The 20,959-nt window shown below is 49.3% G+C and overlaps 1 protein-coding gene across 10 annotated transcripts in view; it reads right to left on the reverse strand.

Moving 5' to 3' along the window:
* GAS7 (growth arrest specific 7) overlaps window positions 1–20,959 on the reverse strand; it is a 201,043-nt gene that overhangs the window by 56,423 nt on the left and 123,661 nt on the right. For all 10 annotated transcript variants that reach the window (XM_059906611.1, XM_059906620.1, XM_059906613.1 and 7 more), the window contains one exon: window positions 468–548. In XM_059906611.1, the coding sequence (XP_059762594.1) occupies window positions 468–548 (81 nt within the window). The remainder of the gene's footprint in view (window positions 1–467; window positions 549–20,959) is intronic.

Here is a 20,959-nt window from a genome sequence, read left to right on the forward strand (position 1 = left end):
ACTTCATTACCTATGATGATGGAGAACTCATATCCTTGCAAGGAATGCATTTGCTTTCCAGACATTCGGTTTGAAAGCTGCCCTGTAATCCTCTGCCTCCTTAACTCCTATTCCTTGAGGCCTTCGGGAACCACGTGGAGCAAGTCTGCCCCCGGTTTGGGTCCCTACACTGGCAGACAGCTAAGAGCTCTGGCGCTTCACCTCACCCAGCCACGCCCCCACCTCCCTAAGCACCTGAGAGGGAGTGAGAGGGACCAGAGCTGCTGCCGGCACTAGCAGGGTGTTACCATCCCACGGGGCCACAGGCTACGGGGCCTCCAAGACCTCTAGACCCCTCCCCAGGTTTGGCCCATACGATCCGCAGCCAGGTTTCAGACCCAGGCTCCAGAGCCGTGGCCTCCCCCTTGAAGGTGTGTGTGGTTCCCAGCCGGCCCCCAAGGTGCCCCGAAGTAGCGCGTGGACGGTACCTGTCAGAGGCAGAGAGCTTCTGTGAGGGCCAGGGCTGGCTGGAATCCCAGGAGAACTGCTGGGGCGCTCCCAGGTGGTCTCTAGTCAAAGAAAGAAAAAAACACAATCGCACTGAGAATTTGCTGGGGCAGAAGCTCCGCGTGTCACAGAGCAGAACTGGGCCACCCCCCTCCCTAAACCCGGGAAGCAGGCGTCCGCCTCCTGCTCCCATATCCAGCTCCTCTCCTGCCTTCCCGTGACAACAAAGCTTCTCTTCGCTGGGGACCCTTCTCCACGCAGCTGGGACCAGAAGGAGGTAGCCTTCTGGCTGGGATCCTGTGAAACAGTCCCCATTGCCCCTCTCCTCCTCCGAGGCTGCCAACTCGTGCATCTCCACTTCGGTCCCTCATCCTGGAACCCCAGCTGTCGACCGGGCATCACTCCCCAAATGCCCACTGTCATCTGAAACCCCAAAGCCCAGAGGAAGGAGCCCTGGCCGGGGGTCTGTACAGAGACCTGGGTGATTGGGGGTCTTTCCTTCCTGGTTCTACAATTCCATGTCTTGTGTGAATTACAGCGGCTGTGTCTGATTGGACACTTCTCTCTCTTCCAATACCCAGCCAGAAATAAAGCTAATACTGCAGCTATATATGATCATCCCCCGAACGCTACTTTACCCATTTCACTGCTGTGAGCAGAGACTTCCCATAAAATTATCTAGTGATAAAAATAATACTTTCTCACTATTTACAACGTGGTGATGTAGAAAAAAGTGCAAAGAAGAAAAAGTATCACCCATAATCCCACAACTCGGAGGTCATCACTAAACATTTGGGTACCTGTGTGTTGATTTGTTTTCTAGGCATATGTACATCTTTGGAACAAAACAAAATCATACCGTACATTCTTTTCACCTATGGACTTCTGTGGGTATCTTTCCAAAACCATTAAAAGGGCTGGAGAGCACAGGGGTTAGGATCTATTAACAGCAGTGAGTCTAGAGCCAGATGCCTGGGTTTGAACCCCAGCTCTGCCTCTCACCACCAGTTTAACCTTGACCAAGCTAATTGTCCCCTTGGTGCCTCGGTTTCCCCTCTGTAAAATGAGATCAATAATGGCATCCACCCAAGGCAGCTGTTGTGTTCATGCCAAATGCCCATTTATAAGCTTTTAGCATGAAGTTATTTTTAAAGTTAGTCCAATATATGGGTGTGACATTATTTAGTCCAAAATTCTATTACTGAAAATTCAATTGTCTCAAATATTTAAAGCAAAAACTAGCACAATCTTTCAATGGCTTCTGTGAATTAAGATTCGAGAGAACTGGGGTTTTTCCTCAGTTCCGACTCTTATCTGCTGTGCAGCACTGGGCAAGTCACGCTATTTCTCTGGTCCTCCGATTCTTCATCTAAAATGAAAGGGTTGGGCTGACTGGTCCTTTAGGCCCCAATCCTCTTGCCCTCCAGCTTTGATTGGTGGTCTCAAAACCTTAAGATCTACTGTTTGGGTTTTAGGATCTTATGGCTCTAGGAGTCGGGTGGTAATACGGTCCCTTCATGTCTTAAGGGAGAGAAAAAGGAGGGTGAACAAGGCAAGCAGCAGGGACGATGTGACCAGGAACAAGAGAGCAGAGGGGTCTTGCAGGAGGGGTGACCAGAGGGCAGCCTCAGTGGCCTCCCTGGAGGAGGAGGGACACTCGGGCTGGTGCTGAGAGCACCAAGACTTGGAGAATCTACATGAAGACCACCAGACTGCTCTGAGGCCGAGGGCAGTGGAAAGCATCCTAGGCCTGGCCGCTCATGAGCTGAGTGACCTTTGGAAGCCACCTAATCCTGTGTTTTGTTTTTCTCAACTGTACAATGGGGATAAAAATGGTACCTAAATAGGGTTGTAATAGCATGAAATGGGTTATTACCTGAAAGGTGCTTAGGATGACAGGGGCACACAGTAAGTGCCTTATCAGAGTTAAATAAAGCAAACAGACTAGCGAGGCTGGATGTTTGGGGGGAAAACATGCAGAAATGGGGGGAAATTCAGATGAGAAATGGGGGGAAATTCAGATGAGAAAACAGCCTTCCAACAAAGTGAGGTGGGCTCCAGCAGAGACCAGACGCGGCCTGCAGCCTCCGTCTCCTTCCTAAAGAGGCCTCTCTTCCGCCCGCTGGATCGGCCCCACCCGGAGGCCACACTGCTGTCTCCACATCCACAGCGCCCAGCTCAGGCTCTCCCCTCCAACCCAGCCCCCTGGGGCTCCGGGGACCAGCCTCCACGGCTTCACCAGCTCCTGCCGGGTCCCACCACCCACATGCAATCAGTTCCTGGGGCCTGGAGGTGCCCCCTCCATCACTTTCCTCACCTCCTCTCCACCTCACCCCTAACGTGTCTCCCCACTCGGGATCAGCGCGCACCTGGAGAATCCCTTGCGGCCTCCTTTCCAACAAGGCACAGAGGACAAAGTCCAAGCTTTGTCATCCCCACGCCCACCTGTCGGCCAGCGAGGCTCCAGCACAGCAACCTTGTCTGTCTGTCCAGATTGACCCCCACTGACCTCACTCCAGCCCAGGTAACTCACTTGCTGGTCTCGGAACATGTCTTTGCTCCGACTGTTTACACACGCTCACCACCCTCTGCCCCCACCATCCCTGGCTGTCAGGATCGTGTCCGTTTGCCAAGTTCCAACTAAAACGCCTCTTCCTCCACGCAGCCTTCCCAGCGGACCGCGGGAGAAGGCTCTGAAAGCACAGGGAGATGCTGCCTCCAGTCAGAGCCACGCTCTAGACGCTGGGGCCCGAAGGAAGGCCCCTTGCCCTGTGCTCGCCGTCCCGGGTCACTCACAGGCCCCCAGAGGCGGGAATCCCTTCTCCTGTATCGCATCTCTCTATCCAGCCTCCGCCAGGACTCCATCAGGGACAATGCAGACGCCTGAAGGGTTCCGCCCAGCCCACCTCCTGGTCTTAGCCAGCTCTGGTCAGCCCAAAATACAACGCCACTGTGAGCCTGGGGAAGGCCAGGCGGACATCTGGAGAGAGCCCCCGGGGCTCTGGCTGAGTGACCTCATCGGCAGCAGGAAAAATCACCCCAGATGACCACACCACACACAGGGAGGAAACCATTTCCAGGTCTTTTTCAATAAAAGACTCCCTAATCTATTTACAGCACACCAGGCTCCCTGATAGAGCCAAAGCAAAACTGAAGTGGCAGCTCGGGGCTCAAGTTACCCTGGAATGAGGCCCCCTTGCATTCTCTGGGCTTACATCCTGGGGTTCTAGGTCATTCCAGGTGACCACCCAGACTCGTAACAGTCACTGCCATGAAGGCCCCAAAGGCTCTGGGTGGGGCCAGTGAGGACAGAGTGGAAGGAGTGAGACCCGTGCTTGGAAAGCCTCTGACCGTCCAACCCAATTCAGGAGAAACACATTTTTTCCTAAAGGCAACTCTAACTCAACTCGAACCTCTTCCGCTGAAACCAGGGGAGACAGATACACACAAATGAGCTGACTGCTGACGCTGGATCAGATTGGACCAAGGGAGGTTGCTATTCTAGCCAGCCACGTGAGAAGCCAGAAATTTCCATTTCCCCATCAGTGGATTACAGTGGCTGCCCCATGTAGAATAAAACTTTTAAAGAGAGAGTAGAGTTGAAAGGTGGAAAGTGATGTAAATGTGATTTCAGAGCACAGACGCCCCTTCCTTAAAATAAGAATAATTATTATTATAATTATTTTTAAAAAACAGTAAGCAAGGCAGGAGTTATTAACTTTAAAGTCACTTCTAGACTTCGTTTACATCCTTCATGCCTTACAAGGTACGAACTTCCAGTGGGAAAGTCAGTGAGCCCCTGGACCTCATCTGCCTTGGGCAGATCTGTGAGACTTGTCCCCCACCCTTCTCCCCCTCCCCCTCCCCTTCCCACACTCTGCCCCACCCACCCGTGGACTCCTGGCTCATGATTGGTCAGTTTTCTTGGTTGAGTAGCAGCTCTCTGCTGCCCCCACTGGCTATCAGGTGAAATAACCACAGGTACCAGCCTAGGAGGAACTGGGTTCTTGGGTCCTGATCACGCACACCCCGGATGCCCTTGGCAGGGACAGAGCATGTGGAAACAGAAGGACGCAAAAGCTCCTCGCAAACACCCCCTTGCAGGGAATTCCCTGGCGGTCCAGTGGTTAGGACTCTGCACTTCCACTGCAGAGGGCCCGGGTTCAAGCCCTGGTTGGGGAACTAAGATCCTGCAAGCCACGTGGGGCGGCCAAGAAAACTTTCAGAATTGCAAGAAGTGGACATGCCTCCAAAACTGGGACTTTAAAGCACCTCTGTCAAAACTGAAAAATCAAGCAGGCACAACATTTTTAAAATGACATCAAAGAATTGAAACACAGGATTAACAAATTCCATAAAAACTGGAGATATGTAGAATACTGTACCTAACTGAATAAAATATAGCCTTGTACATTTAAACAAACGAAAAAACACAACACCCTCTTTCAGGGGCAAGAACTGCTCTGCAGGATCATCCAGGTCTGATCACCAGGGGGAGGGCTTCTGAGCCTGGGCCAGACCCTGAGTCTCAGGCAGTCTAGAAAGGCTGCACCATGGCCACTGGCCCCAGAATCTAGTCTAGTTCCTGAGCTTCAGCAAACACGGACCCCAGGCTCGGAGACCTGAGGTCTTCAGCGGGAAATGCTGGCTGGAGTCAAGCCTGGCGGGGGGGATGGGGTAAGTAGGTGGCAGCTAACACCCCACCAACTCCCAGCCTTCAGGCAGCACACACAGCCCTGGGGCGCTCCCCTGAGCACTGAGGAAGAGGACAGCTGGGGACACCAGGACTCCACTGGCACAGGAAACGCAGGAAATGGAAAGGAACCTGGACCGGGTGTTTAAAACACCCCTCAAATATTCTGAGGCAGCCTAGAGATGTTCCTAAGAGCTCAGGTGTCACGCAGACAGAGGTTCGAATCCCAGGTCCACCCCTTACTACTGGGTGCTCGGCCTCGGTTTCCTCACTGTAAAGTGGGGATAACACGACTGCAGCCTCGTGGTCCTGGGATGCACGGTCAGTGGGCACACACAGCTTCCAGCACAGACTCGGAGACAGAGGAAGCCCTCAAACACATTAAACAACAACAGTAATAATATGAATGAAACAAAACCCTCTCCATTCCTTCCTTCCTCCTCTCTGCTTCCCAACTTCCACCCCACCAGCCGCCTCCCTGCCCCATCCTCCTCTTCCTGCCTTCACAGAGCACAGCTCCCACAGGGAGAGGGAGGGCAGAGCTCCCTCTTGGGGGCTGGGGGGAAGAGGGGCTAGAAGGTCTTTGTTAGCATGTCTGAGCTGCAGGGGGGTCCCCGCACAGCAGCCCACAGAATCCTTATGCAACCCTGTGATCCAGGCGGGGCAGGGGCCCTGACGCCCGCTCTACGGATGATACAGAGGCTGGTGATGCCAATGGATGAAGCAGCAGCCTTGTCAGTGCCCTGGCCCTTGGATACTGGCCTGAGCCAAGCTTTGGACTGGCTCCAGCTGGCACAAAGGGCCTGGAAGAGCAGGGTGGGGAGCTCCCAGAGAAATTCTAGTAGGGAGGGTGGTCCTCCTGGAACACCCCGAGCCTGTCCTTCCATCCCTTTAGGATCCCCAACATACCAACCTCCTCATACGGTGTAGACTCGGTCAAACACACCGGGAATCCCTGAACTTGGGCTGGGGAATGATGAGGGCTGATGCAACACAGGAAAAAGGGGGTCGTGTCATTGAGCCAACAAGTGTGGGCAGCTGACTGCCAGCTCACAGATATTACAACCCCTGCTGTATGGCTGAGAAAACTGTAGATGGGTCCCCAGAAGGAAATCTTATCAAATCAAAGCCTGAACACTCAGGATCCAGACCCTAAGCACAACTAATAAGCAAAGCTCCAGGCTTGTTTCCCAAACTTGGTCTCTCATCAGGATCTTTGGGGCCGCCTGCTGAAGCTACAGATTCCCAGACCTTGCGCCCGAAGACTCTGGTTTAGCAGGTCTTGGGTGGAACCCAGAAGTCAGCATTTTAACAAGCAGTCTCAGGGATTAACCAGATGTAAGAAAAACGGGTAGAGTCCATAGTAAACCATGACAGGAACCAGCCACAGACAGGGAGGTACCCGGATGAGACCAAAAAACCCCAGGGGAGGGATGAGACATGGGATCAGGCATAGTACGAAGCAAGATGTGTGACAGCAATGTAGGGTAACTTAAGGAACCCTCCAAAATGCCATGTCTACCCCAATGTTCTAAAAATATCAGGTTCATAACATCTGTCCCCAAGAGCCTCTGCTTTGACTTGTGGCTTTGTTATCTATTTTAGTTCCTGAAGGAGCCTTATGAATTACAGTGACTGTCACAAACCCTTTAGCATGACTGATTCCTTAGGGTTTTTCTTAGAATAGGAGCTGATAAAGAGGAGAGGGGAGAAAGCACGGCAGTGAAGGAAGCCCAGAGGGAAAAGGTGTCAGGAGAAGGTGCTAGTGAGTGGGCAGCCTGGAGGAGGAGGCGCTCCAGCACAAAGCCTTATCTTAAGCCCCTGAGGACAAAGTCCTGATTAGGACAAGAAAGATGAGTTTTATGCAGTCCTGGTCCCAGGTGCTTGGCATTGACAGAGCTGACAGGTCAGGGCCAGCAGGATATTCTCAGCTGGAAATCTTGTCAAATCAAAGCCTGGGACACTCACAGCCCTGTGTGCTCCCTGCCAACACCATTTAGGTTTTCTGAGCCCTATGAACAGGCGCCAGGCTGGGGAGGGGCTCTGAGAGATCACAGCATCATACCTGCCCTCAGGGAGCTGACAGCTGGGGAGCTGGATGGGCTCCTTCCTAACTCAGCTGTAACACGTGCTTTCAAATCCAGTCCTCCCAGAGATGTGCTCTAAGGGCTGGGACTGTATCAAATAAATATTATCTCTGTCTCCCTGGCCCCCCGTACAGCAGGCACTCAATAGATGTTTGAGGAATGAATGGAGGCTCAATTCAAAGCAGTGTCAGAAGCAAGTCCAGTTACATTGCCAGTGGCTGACTTTAAAGATGAGTGAGTGAGTGTATGTGTGTAGATAAAAAGATAGATAAACAGACAACAGAAAGACAAAGAAGGGGCAGGGAGAGCAGACAAATCACCAATTCCCTTCACATAGTATGAAGTAGAAATCAAGCAAGCTGCTCAATCCAAAAAGAGCCCAGAACGTACACAGGTGGGTCACAGAAAAACAATTACAGATGACCAATAAGGAAGAAAAGATGCTGATTCTCACTCAAAATTGGAGAAGTGCAAATTAAGATGACAAGACACTGTTTTTTTTCACCCATTGGATCATTTTCTGCTAACTGGCTACTAAAGGAAAAAAGGCAAGTCTGCAGAGAAAATAGGTATGAAACAAACCCAGAAATGGGCATAAGACATCAGGAGATCCCAGAAACCCAGGACAAACAACGCGGCTGATTTTTCCTTCCGGTCCTTAAGCGGGGGGCTTCTGTGAGATGCCCCATATCCTTCTAATAAAGGTCCTTTTTTCATAAGCTAGTTTGGGTGGGCTTCTATTCCTATAACAAGGTAGTCCCTGCCCTTGGACAGTCCCCCAAATGCATTGCCCTGTAATGGTCAACGCCAGCCCCAAGGCCATTAGATCCACATCTGGAATCTCCTTCTGTGACCAGGCTGAATTGTGACTTCTACACACGCCCCCAAGTAGGACTTCCATAACCTCTCCTGGGAAAAAAGTCACACCGCTGAACGGTTCAGAAGCTTCTCTACCCACGAAGTGGTATTTTCCACCCATACGTCACCTTTTTGTTTTGTTTTCTCAGAAACTCAGCATTTATGGACTTCAATCGCTCTGCACTGCTAATCCAGATTTAGAAGACTTTCCAGTAAAAGGTGTGACTTTACATTTTATAAATAATGCTCAAAATCACTGAGAGTGTTGCTTTTCACAAGCCAGAGGAAACTGTCAGAAAGAGCTCTGGTTATTTTGGGAAATAGGAATAGGCAATCATCTCTCTGAGGTGCGGCCACAAAGGCACTTCCAAGGCCGCTGGATTCCGGAGGAAGGCCGGCCAGCCCCTGAGGCACAAAGAACCAACACTGCCAAACAGGTATAGAAATTCTGGGCAAAATGAGCTCTCCTCAAACATTAAGAAAGGGCATTCCGGGCAGAGAAGACTACACAAAATGGGGAAGAAATGGGTAGAGCTGAATGAAACAAGATTCCTCAGGAAAGTGCATGAGTAAGTTTAAAGAAAAAAAAGCAAAAAAATCAAACAAAGAAAACCCTCTCTGCAAAGAAGCCTGAAAGCCTCATCCAATTAGGGAAATGCTAAAATGCTGGGGACCGAGGCAGCCGCCTGCAACTTTAGAACATATGAGCGTCACCTGGAGGGCTGGTTAAACCACAGATTGCAGGGCCCACCCCAAGAGGGTCAGATTCAGGAGGGCTAGGGTGGGGCCTGAGAGAACAGCATTTCTAACAAATTCCCAGGTGATACTGATGCTGCTGGTCTAGGGACCCCACTTTGAGAACCACAGACGTAGAGAAAGACAAGGACGAACATCATTCTCTGCAACAGTTCACCCTGCCTCCAGGGGTTGGAGGTAGGGCTATAAAAAATAATTTTTTTTTGGAAAGGTACAACAATCAAACCAACCCACGAACTACTCCTGACTTGAAAGCATCCACTGCTCACCCCCTTCCTCTGAACGGGTGTTGCTGGCTGAAAACTGCGGCAAATAGTCAAGTTGGCCCAAGAGATGCGGAGAAAGAAAAGTGAACCCCACGGGGCAGATGCTCTGAGAGCAAAGAAGAAATCCTCCGGGACCACAAATGTTTGGGTTGTTATGCAAGCCTCTTGAGCATTTCCTCTCCATCCCTAAAGCCCGCTAACCAAGAAGGCTTCTCATTTGCACACCTGGTAAGAGGAATTCACACTATGTGCACAAGAGTTGAGCCAGCTGGGTGGGGACGTGGTGTCCAAAAGCACTGTGTGCTCCCTGGCCCCTTCTGTCCTGTTTCCCAAGGCTGTGCCCCTGTTCTGTCCTCTCCGTACCTTTTCTGCAGTGTCTCCCCCATCAGCACATGTTAATTTTACATACCAGCAGCAGAAAGCAAGTGCAGTCTTTATCCCTGGCACAGAGGAAGAGAAGGGAGGGGGAGGAGGGGATGGGGGTCTCCTTGACTCCCAGCCCAGAACGCGCCTCCTTCTGTGGCAGAGATCACGTGGCCCAGCATCCTTGGATGCTCCTTGCGCCATATAAAAAAGACCGGGGCCCTTTCAGGCTCCAGTTTGTGCATCTCAGCCCCAGAAGGATCCCCGGAACATGAGACCACCTCTCCAGAGGAACCGAGGAGGGTGGGATGTTGTGCTGGGGAACGCGAAGCAAGAGAGAACCTTGGTGCTCAGCCCCCATCCGCTCCTCTATTTCAGAGAAACTAATTTTATCCTACTTATAAAAGTAATACAGGTCCAGGGAGAAAACACTGGAAAACAGAAAAGTCAAAAGAGAAAATAAAAATCCTCCCTAGGGCTTCCCTGGTGGCGCAGTGGTTGAGAATCTGCCTGCCAATGCAGGGGACACGGGTTCGAGCCCTGGTCTGGGAAGATCCCACATGCCGCGGAGCAACTAGGCCCGTGAGCCACAACTACTGAGCCTGCGCGTCTGGAGCCTGTGCTCAGCAACAAGAGAGGCCGCGACAGTGAGAGGCCCGCGCACCGCGATGAAGAGTGGCCCCCGCTTGCCGCAACTAGAGAAAGCCCTCGCACAGAAACGAAGACCCAACACAGCCAAAAATAAATAAATAAATAATAAAAATAAAGGAATTCCTAAAAAAAAAAAAAATCCTCCCTAATCCCACCGCTCAGAAAGAACCCCTGCGAACAAGTATCTCCCTCCACATCTAAATGCCATGGTGTGTCATAAGGGTGGAGGGCACCCCAGGCAGCAGGAATCAGGGACAGAGGGAGGTGGTGGCCAGAGCTGGGTCCTGTCTGCATGGCCACAGGGGTCTGTCCTTAGGAAATACAAAGCTTGAAAGGCTTCCCAAAGCAGCCCAACCTTCTCTTTTCAAGATGGGGGCTCAAGACCAGGGTGCTGGGAATGCACATAGAATCTGGCTAAACCAGAGAAGAACATGACCTCCAGCCAAGTCCTCTCTGGCATATTCAAGAGAAGCATCAAAAGTATCGGGAAATCAACTGCTTTATTAAGTGTCTCAATTCACATCGCTATGCACCTGAAACTAACACAACATTGTAAATCAACTATATTCCAAAAAAAAAAAGTAGTGGGAAATCCACATAAATGGGGAAGAAGAAAAAAGTGTCTCTTTTCTGCAGCTTGTATTAAAGCCTTCCTGCACGCACATCTCTTGGAATTACCAGAATTCTGGTACCCTGGCAGCTATGCTAAGCCGGAGCTCATACCCCACATTCACTGATAGGCTGGCAATAGGCTGGCAACGCAACAGGAAAGCAGGCCACCCTTCTTGCTGCTGGTGTTAACTGCCCCGCAGGCCAGGTGTCTGAGACACAGATGACAGACTGCTCCTCTCCACAGCAACCTGGAGGACAAAACACCCCTTGTTTGGCTTAGCAGGGCCCAAAGAGACCACAATGGCATGTTACTCTGGGCGTGGGCAATGTATTGGTTTCCTGGGGCTGCCCTAACAAAATACCACGAACTAGGCAGCTTCGACTACAACAGAAATGTATTGTGTCACAGTTCTGGAGGCTGGAAGTCTGAGACCAAGGTGTCAGCAAGATTGCTTCCTTCCGAGAGCTGCAAAGATCTGCTCTAGGCCTCTTTCCTGGCTTCTGGTGGCCTCAGTCATTCCTTGGCTCATAGATGGGCTCTCTTTGTGTCTTCACATCATCTTCCCTCTGTGTTTCTGTCTCTACGTCCAAAACACTTCCCTTAAGGATCCGACATATTGGATGAGGGCCCAGCAAGCTCCAGGATCTTAACCTGATCGTCTGCAAAGACCCTATATCCAAGGTCACGTTCAAGGGTCCTGGGGGTTAGGACTTAAACTTCCTTTGGGGGGTGGGGGGACACAGTTCAACCCATATCAGGCAGCAAAAGGCTGCAGCTGGCTGGGAACAGTAGGAGGCAGGGATGGAGGTCACGCTAACCTATGGAGTTGATCTGGGGGCCAGAAAGTCTGGACAGAGGAGTCCAGGGATTCAGAAGCAGAGGGTCCGGGTCTGTGGCAGGGCCCAGAGGGGGAGCAAGGAACTGGACCACCAGGGACCAGGGGACAACTAAGCCCCAGCCCCGGTGCATGTCCCAGCAGGCAGCCAGGCAAAGCACGAGTGCAGTCAGACTGGCTGTTCAAACAGTGAAAAATTTCTGTACCAGTTGGAAAACTGTTTCTGCTCCGACCTCCCTACCCCAAGTATCCCCAGTCCCCGAGACACCCCCCCCATTAGATCCCCACAAGGGCCATTAAGGCTGAATGCCTGGGGAGGGGGCGGGGGGCAGAATCCCCCTCCAGCACGTTCTTCCCTGTGCTGGACCGCTCGGTAACTTCCTCTGCTCTCACCCAATACAGGGGTTATTTCTTCTCGGGCTGGGTACACAGGCGCTAACCACAGCTGGCAAGAGGGCAGCGCGTCACTCAACAGGAAGGTCCAGGAGCCCCGCTGGGTACAAGGCCCAGCCCATGACCTTCCAAGGACAGCCAGACCCTTCAGGGGAGGCTCCCAGAGCCCCGTGCCCAGCCCAGCACCCCGCTGCCGGGGAGTGCACGCAATCAACACTCATCCCGCACGACCAACTTCTCATCCCATCCTCCTCCCACACCTCTTGGAAGAGCACTGCCTACTCCAGAATCCATCTTGGACTGAAATTACAAAAAAGCTGTTCCTCAGCTCTGAGATCTTCTTCCAGTAATGAAGATCTGATCGCCAGGACACCACGCCAGCTCTCTGTACGGAGGCACGTTCCCCAGCAGTGGTGGGTGATAGAGCACGGCGGTGTGGCGACTCCCCGTTGCACAGGATTTTAAAGCCGGAAGGGACCTTCAGAGGTCTATTCAGGCAGGAAAGAAAATGGACTGCAATCCACGAGGAAAGTCTCCTTTAACAACCTCATCTCCACCAGGAGGCGTTCTCGAAGCCATGTGCATTGTGTTCGCCCACACCACCCCTGCAAGGAGCCATCCAAGTGCATAATGAGAGACGGGCACAGAGAAGGCATTGAGCAAACACTTGTGGCTTGATAATCAATTCACGTGGTCCTGGCCCACTCACTTACCAGAATATAACCTACGGATAATTTCCATTTTTGCCAGGAGTTCCACTGACTCCGTGGGACCTAACCCTTTAAACAGCATTGATGGCTATTCTGTCCAGACTGCCCTTCCCTGTGGACCCCAACTTCCTGCTGCGGCCACATGCTCCCACTGCCGCCCCCCCAGCACACACACAGGCTTTACAGAAGCCCCCAAATGGCAGTGCTTCCTGCACTAATAGGTTGGGTGCACATAAAAGCTCCAGGAATAAGGCAGAGTATGGGATGAGTCTGAAAGTTCTTCTTGAAGTGGACCGGTCAGTTCTTTCTCCCAATTCTTTCGTCTCTTGCCTGGTCCCCTTTCATAATCTCTGATTTCCAAGTGCATTTATAAAATAGATTCCTGATTTTATGCCTAATGCCAATTCTTCCCTGCAATACTTGCTGTAAAGCCATGAGGCTATGTCCAAACACAGGTCAAAGCTCAAGGCCCCACAAGTACTGGACATGTAAGATGCCTGCATGAAGCAGAATCGAGTAGAAGAAAAATCAGGAGTGGTGGCAACCTGCTCAGATCCAGCCGGTGGTGTTCAGGCAGGAAGGTGGGTCGCATGTGGCCATACCTCACAATTTTTCAAAAGGAGACAAGTATCTGGGTGGTTATGAAAAACTTCCCAATTTTTCAATGTTGGCAACTCATTCAACATCTTTAAGGATGGTGAACACAAAATAAAATTCTTTTGTGGATAGCCTCTGGCCTCAAGACAATCCACCGTGAGACATCTACTCTACCTGAATCTCTGCAGGACAGCTCACCTGGATCTAGAGGTCCTGACCCTGCCTTGCCCCACCGCCACCAGAGACACTACGACTGCCCTAGAAATGCAGTCATCACACACCAGAGTTCAAACCAAGCAAACGTCATTCCTTATGGATACACGGCTCACGATCACCTTGTACTTTTCTTGGCCTGTAACGAATACAGGTGGATCTAATGCCTGGTAAAGATCCTACCACTTTATATGGATGGATTAGCGTGATAGGGCTGGATTAGTCATTGGATACAATCCGATCCCACCACACTCACTAGGCCACTGGGCTCTGCAAAGTGATGACGAGGGTACAGTGACTCTACACTGGTACATTATGTCCTAAGCAAAGCAGAGGCAAGCTAGGACGTTCCAGGATCACGTTCTCCAGAGAAGAGAAATATGAAGGAAGAAGAATTTACAGCTTTCTTACATCTCCAAGGCCTGAACTATTTCACTAGACTCCAAGTTCCTTGAAGGCAAGGATGGTGTTCATGCTGTCTAGATGTCAGAGTGCTACAGAGAATGGGAACACGAAAATAGTAGAAGCCCCAAATCCTTCGACTTAGTTGCAGCTAGAAACAAAGTTGAAACCAGAGTTCATACGTCTTTTTTTTTTTTTAATGGCAAAAATACTGAGATTCAAAAAAAAAATTTTTTTGAGCTATTGACTCAAAAGCTTTGAAATGATAAGACCTGCCACTACATCCTGTTATGTAGACAAGAATAAAGGCTGGAGATATCTGCAAGTCTGCTACCCTGACAACACAAGAATATAAACATTAGCCAGGTGAAGGGCCTTTCTTGGTAGTTTTATTCTCATTTTATATCCTGTCACTGTAAAATTGAGTTATTTGTCTTCAAGTAGTTTTTCCACCAGATTCTACTTTAACTACAATGGTTTATGGTTATATAACCATAAACCATTTACTTAACCTTGGGACTATAATGCATGTTTACTTGTTCGAAGAAAACTGTATTTTCTCATTGAATTTCCAAAAGAGAAAACTGGATTTCAATGGACTCTTCAGCTTCAGAATATTTGATCCACTGACCATGCCATCATCAATCTGGTTGTCTCCTTAGAAGTCAAAAATAGGTGGTGACTATCAGAAAACAATTAAAAATATAAAGCAGAAATTTTTACTCGCTCCAAATAGTAGATTCCAATTCAGTAGGTCTGCGGCAGGACCTGTGTATCAATATTTTTAAACAAACTCCCTATGTGCTTCAATGCCCACCAAAGTTTGGGAATCAGGCAGAAGGAATGCCCAACTGAGGCATCTAAGGACTTGTTTTGGAAGGACACCAGGAAAGTCACCAACTCACCCACCCACCTCAATATGCCTGTTTTTATTGTGATATAACTCATACACCATGAAACTCACTCTCTAAAAGCATACATTACAGGGGCTTTTAGTATATTCACAGAGATGTGCAACCATCAACACTATCTAATTTTAGAACATTTTCATCACCTCAAAAGGACACCCCTTACCTGTGAGAAGTCACCCCTTCTCCCCAGTCCCTGGAACCACGAATCTACTATCTGGGTCTATGGATTTGCCTATTCTAAGCATTTCATATAAATGGAATCACACAACATATGGCTTTGTGTGTGTGGCTTCTTTCACTTAGCACGATATTTTCAAGGTTCACCCATGCATGTTGCATGTACCCATTAGTACTTGCTTCCTTTTTACGGTTGAATAACTTCCCATTGCAGGGACAGACCACATTTTGTTTTGGATATTAATTTTTTTTTTTGAGGGGGCCCACACCGAACAGCTTGTGGGATCTTAGTTCCCCGACCAGGGATTGAATGCAGGCCCTCGGCGGTAAGAGTGCGGAGTCCTAATCATTGGAGGGCCAGGGAATTCCCAGACCACGTTTTGTTTATCCACTCATTCGCTGATGGACATTTGGGTTGTTTCTGGCCATTATGAATAATGCTGCTATGAACATTCATGTATGCATTTTTGTGTGGACATGTTTTCAGTTCTCTTGGGTAGATATCTAGGAGTGGAACTGCTGAGTCACATGCCATACATTCTATTTTATTTCAGATCTGAACCATTTGCTCCTAACTGGTGACTCCACCTAACATCCAATGAGGAAAGTTCTTACACTGTTGACCAATAAGTTGTCTTTTTCAAAGTAACACTAGCAAACAATAAAATTCTGTCTCCTTTGTGTTTTGATTTTTATGGGACTTCAACTTACTGGCAGCGTGAATGACTCTCTTACCCACTTGGCATCTGCCAAAATTCCAGGAGAATTTAAAACTGCTTAAAAACTGCTGAGAAATGAGAGATGTGCTGTGTACTAAAGTGTTACCTTAATATTACAGATTAAAATGAATTCTCTGGAAGGGAAAAACACAACCCCACAGAAACAGGTGAATAGTAAGATTTAAGGTCTCACAGCTTCTCATTAAGAAAGAGTCCATTAAAGAAAAATAATACAGCTAAAAAAATAAAAAAACATGAACATGAACACACGCACACACGCACACGCGCACACACACACACACCTAATTCAATCAACTGAATGTGCCAAATAAAAGCATCGTTTTAGTCTCACATTTGTTCAACACAGATGGACAGATGAAAATAGACTGATGTTTCTGGGTGCGGAAGTTTCTCAGGGCAACTTTTATTAACTGAGAATTATCAGGGCTGCTCTCTCTGGGGAGTTAGAAAAGTATCCAATTATTTGTAACAAAGAAGAGCTCAAGGAATGCTTTTAAAAAGTGTTCTACTGGAAAACTTATCCAGAAACTCACATTAGCTCCTGCTGTAATAAAGTTAAATGGGAATCTACTCATTTAAAGAAAAATTAAAACCAGAAATCAAGAAAAGTGCCTATTATTTGGTAAATGAATTCAAAAGCTCAAATCCTGGATTAATCCTCCACGTCTGGCTCACAAACATAATAAAACATTTATACATATGAATTCTTTGTCAAAAGAGCTTAAGAACAGTTCCCAGCTCTCCTGGGTTTCAGTTGATGCTCTCAGAAGATAGCTGTGTTTCCCTTAAAAATAAAAGTTATTTCGGATTGGTTTTGCTACTAATCCATGAACTCAGTTATCCTTATTGCAAGTTAAGTCACTGCCCTCCCCCATGCCCATCCTCCTGTATATTGAGGCAAAAAGGAAAAGATTAGAAGACAGGGGATCCAAGCATAGCTTGGTCTTTGAATGGGCAGGTAACTTTGACTGAGTCCCTTTACCCCATGGAGGACTCCCTTCCTCGTATGTAAAATGAATGGGTTCTGTCTGTTAGGCTGGGGATCATCAAACTTTTTCTTTTAAAGGCCGGAGAGTAAATATTTTTGGTTTTGTGAGCTATATGGACCCTACTCAACTCTGCCATCTTTGGGCAATAGCAGCCTTAGGCAATAAGAAAATAAAAGAGGGGCTTCCCTGGTGGTGCAGTGGTTAAGAGTCCGCCTGCCAATGCAGGGGACATGGGTTCAAGCCCTAGTCTGGGAAGATCCCACATGCCGCGGAGCAACTAAGCCCATGCGCCACAACTACTGAGCCTGCGCTCTAGAGCCCGTGAGCCACAACTACTGAGCCCACGTGCCACAACTACTGAGGCTGCGCTCTGGAACCCGCACGCCTAGAGCCCGTGCTCCGCAACAAGAGAAGCCACCGCAATGAGAAGCCCGCGCACCGCAACGAAGAGTAGCCCCCGCTCACCACAACGAGACCCGCACAGCAACAAAGACCCAATGCAGCCAAAAATAAATAAATAAAATAAATATACATTTCAAAAAAAGAAAATAAAAGAGCACGGCTGTGTTCCAATTAAACTTTATTTACAAAAAATAGGCTGCAAACTGAATTTGGCCCAAGGGCTGTAGATTGCCAGCTGCTGTGTTCAATGATTTGTAAGGTTCCCCCTAGGATGACTGAGTAAAAGTCACTGGCCGCGGAAACCCTGTAAATAATCAAGTCATCAAGGTCTGACAGTGGAGAGAGATGTACAGCCCAGCACACAGTGGGACAGGAGCCTCCAGGTTGGGACAGACATTGGGCTCTTCCTCACATTTCCATCGACTGCCTACTCCTATTTTGGTTGGTACCTCACCCATGCTCCACTGACCATCCGCCTTGGGCTTGGCTGAAGCATCGCTCTGTGGGGGTGGAATAAGGCTTTCCAAGAGGCTGCTGGGGGTCAGATGATACACCCCAAAGTGGGGGGGAAATGGCTCTCCAAGCAGAGAAGCGTGGCCAATGGGAAACAGGAGATGAGAAGGAGGTGAGCAGATAAAACGCCTCTGCTCTCCCGTGGACTACTCAAAGGCATGACTCCTCTCTGCAAACCTGGTTCCGGAGAAGTGAACACACTTGCTGGGCAACCTGCTGTCAACTGTCAGCTCACTGTCAAGGCTGGCCAGCATCACATGGCATCTTCCTTTGCCTCCCTTTCCCCTCTCACCCACCCTCACCATTCTGGGCTTATACCTCCTAAATACGGTGTTAACACTTAATCCTTGCCTCAGGCTCTGCTTTCTAGGGAAACAGGACTAAGGCACCCTCCTCAAATGATCCTCTTTCTTTAGAAATGAAAGACAGATAAATGAAACTATTGGATTTAAAGTACACAAAGATTAACATATGAGGTAAAATACTGACTCATACACTAAGCAAAACTAATCTTGGCCTTTGTTACTGGCTTGAAATATCCCTTCGAGGTCCAAATTGTAAAAATATATCTTAAATAATGTCTAAAAAGCCAGCATCTCTACAAAAAGAAGACCTGAATATCTCTGACTGTATCACTGTTAAGTGATTAAATGTGCGTATCTGGGCTTCCAATTATAAATAGAACAAAACAACTTTGTGCTATATTTCTTGAAATGCAATTATCTGTTATGCAAATAAGAGGTCCCGCTTAACACTAGCTTAGGTCCCTGAATAGGCTGGCTATTGATAATAGCTCAATATCCAGAAACTAAACACAACTCTCATTTTTGGCAATAGAGTCAACTTTGGGTGGAAAGGAGCACTTTTCAGGACAGTGCAGCACAAGCAATTTCCTGATACCAGAACCCTGGGGCCTGAGCTCAGTACCACCCTGCCTGACAAAATGCCCCGGAGAGCCATAAACCGTGAGGAGATAAGGGGAGATGGGTGGGGGGGAGATGCTTCCCAAAGTCTCATGCTCTGATGGCCTTGCTGAGTTTCTACGAAAACAATAGTGTCATTGCATTAACTTACCCACCAAAATTTCCTGTTAGCCATCTGGCCCAACACCATTTATTAAATAATGTGTGCTTTCCCCAAAGACTTAAAATATCCCCTCCCCCACCATAAATCTGGCCTGTATTTCAGTCTGTCTTGACAATCTTTTCTCCTTTGCCATTCAGGACATTGCCTGCTCCTGGAAGCCTCACATCTCTGACGATTCTTTCCAAGCCCCCTCTGCCCCTCCCTTAAGCGTGGTTCTGCAGGGCTCTCTTCCCCCTGGAGGCTTGCCCTGGGTGACCTCCTGCACGCTCCTGACTTCAGTTCTCTGCTGATGAAATGCAAGTTCCGGGCCGCTACCTGGGCTTGCGCAGGTCGGTCCCCGCACAACGGGGCCAGGCCAAGGGACAAGTGGGGGTGTAACCCAGCCTGCTCTCTGCCCACCACGCCGTGCACCCACACAGCTCCCCAGAGTCTCATCTTTAGCCCAGATGACGACCCCTGAGTCACAGACCCATCCGTCCAACATACACTACCCATCTCTCCCTGAATGTTCCCCAAGGAACGGTACGCTCAACGTGGAATCATCTTCTTTCTTCCAAAGCCATTCCTCCCAAGTCCCCTGTTCTCACTGAACAGCTCCGGCACACAAGGCAGAAAAGGAATCTGTGCGTTCTTCTTTCCTGGACCTGCCACATGTCGTCTGACAGATCGTACCTCCTCCTCTCCGGCCACAACTACAGACACGGAGCTGACCTCATCACTTCTCTTCTCATCGAGCCTGTCAGGTTCCTGCTCACCATCCTATAACCCATCACGCTGCTGCACGAGCAATCTCGCCACGATATTCTGAGGATGTCGAGCCAGCGCTCTGAACCCTTCCATCGCTTTCCATGCTCACAGGGCAAAGCCCCAACTCCTCACAGTGACCCCATGGGGGTCTCTAGTGGATCAGACCCCCAAGTCCCCCCCTCTCCGTTCCTCACCCACGCCAGCCACATCAGCCTTCCCCCTGCTGCCTCCCCTCTGTGTGTGCTGCCGCTGCAGCTGAGAACGCCCAAGGCAAGGACCCCGCATCCCCGCCCTCAAAGACTGTTCTGATACCCAGATAAAGCTGGCGACCCCCTTCCTTGAGCCTGCAGGTTTCCACGTTAACACCCGAAACACTCATTGGTTTCCGTGTTTCTGACTCCATCACACCTGCAGTCTTTGAAGGCGGAGATGGCCTCTGGTTTGATTTTGTATCCCACAGCAAAGCACAGCAGCCCTGTAACGATCCCCATGCAGAAAATCCTAAACGGATTTGAAAATAAGCAGATTAGCCAGAGCAAGGTAATACAAATGTGAATTGGGCTTTAAACTCCTTACATTTGTACATGGTGTAAAAAACGGGTACAGCATGTCTATGGTACCCCAGCGCCCTCTGCAAAAGAAGCGATTAGGGATTAAGGGAGACCAGGAGAGCTTGGAAGAAAGGTAGACAGACAGAAAAAAGAAGAAAGAAACGGCCCATGGCGCCTGCGAGAAGGGGGTCTGCTTCCTGGGCAGTGGTGCGCGATTCTGGCCAGAGTCCCAGGGCAGCAGAGATCCAAGAGGTGGGGCGGAAAGGTGGGTGCAGCTGGCCCGGCTGTGAGGAGACACATGCTTCCAGGAGTCAGGGGTCAGATAAACGTGGGTGTGAGAAGAGCGAGAGGCTGCTCTGATAAGCACCTTCCTGCAGAAAGGCAGTCAGATTAAAAAATTTACAAAGCAGCCCAGCAGCCAAACAAAATGGGGCGAAGATTCCAGAGGAGAATCAGAAAGATATCTGGTCTTCCTAGTGCCTTAAAACTAAAAAGCAAAATATTTAACGTGATGTTCAGGGTCTGCATGATCCCGCCAAACATGACTTAACATTGTTGTCATGCTTCCCATCTCAGCTGAAGGGAACTTCCTCCTCCAGGAAGCCTCCCCTGACCTCCCAGGGTCTCTCTGGGACATGCTCTCAAAACACTGTGGACTCCTCCTTCACAGCCCTGCTCTCGACTGCAATCAAATATGGACTCATTTAAAATCTGCTTCTGGGAATTCCCTGGTGGTCCAGTGGTTTGGACTTGGCGCTTTCACTGCCAGGGCCCGGGTTTGATCCCTGGTCAGGGAACTAAGATCCTGCAAGCTGGATCAAAAGTTAAAAATATGGTCAAAATAATAAAAGTACAGCCAAAAATAAAAATAAAAAATAAAATAAAATAAAATCTGCTTCCATTAGTAGAAGCTAAGCACT

Source organism: Balaenoptera ricei, chromosome 20 (assembly GCF_028023285.1).
Source record: "Balaenoptera ricei isolate mBalRic1 chromosome 20, mBalRic1.hap2, whole genome shotgun sequence".
In the NCBI taxonomy this organism is placed as follows: Eukaryota; Metazoa; Chordata; class Mammalia; order Artiodactyla; family Balaenopteridae; genus Balaenoptera; species Balaenoptera ricei.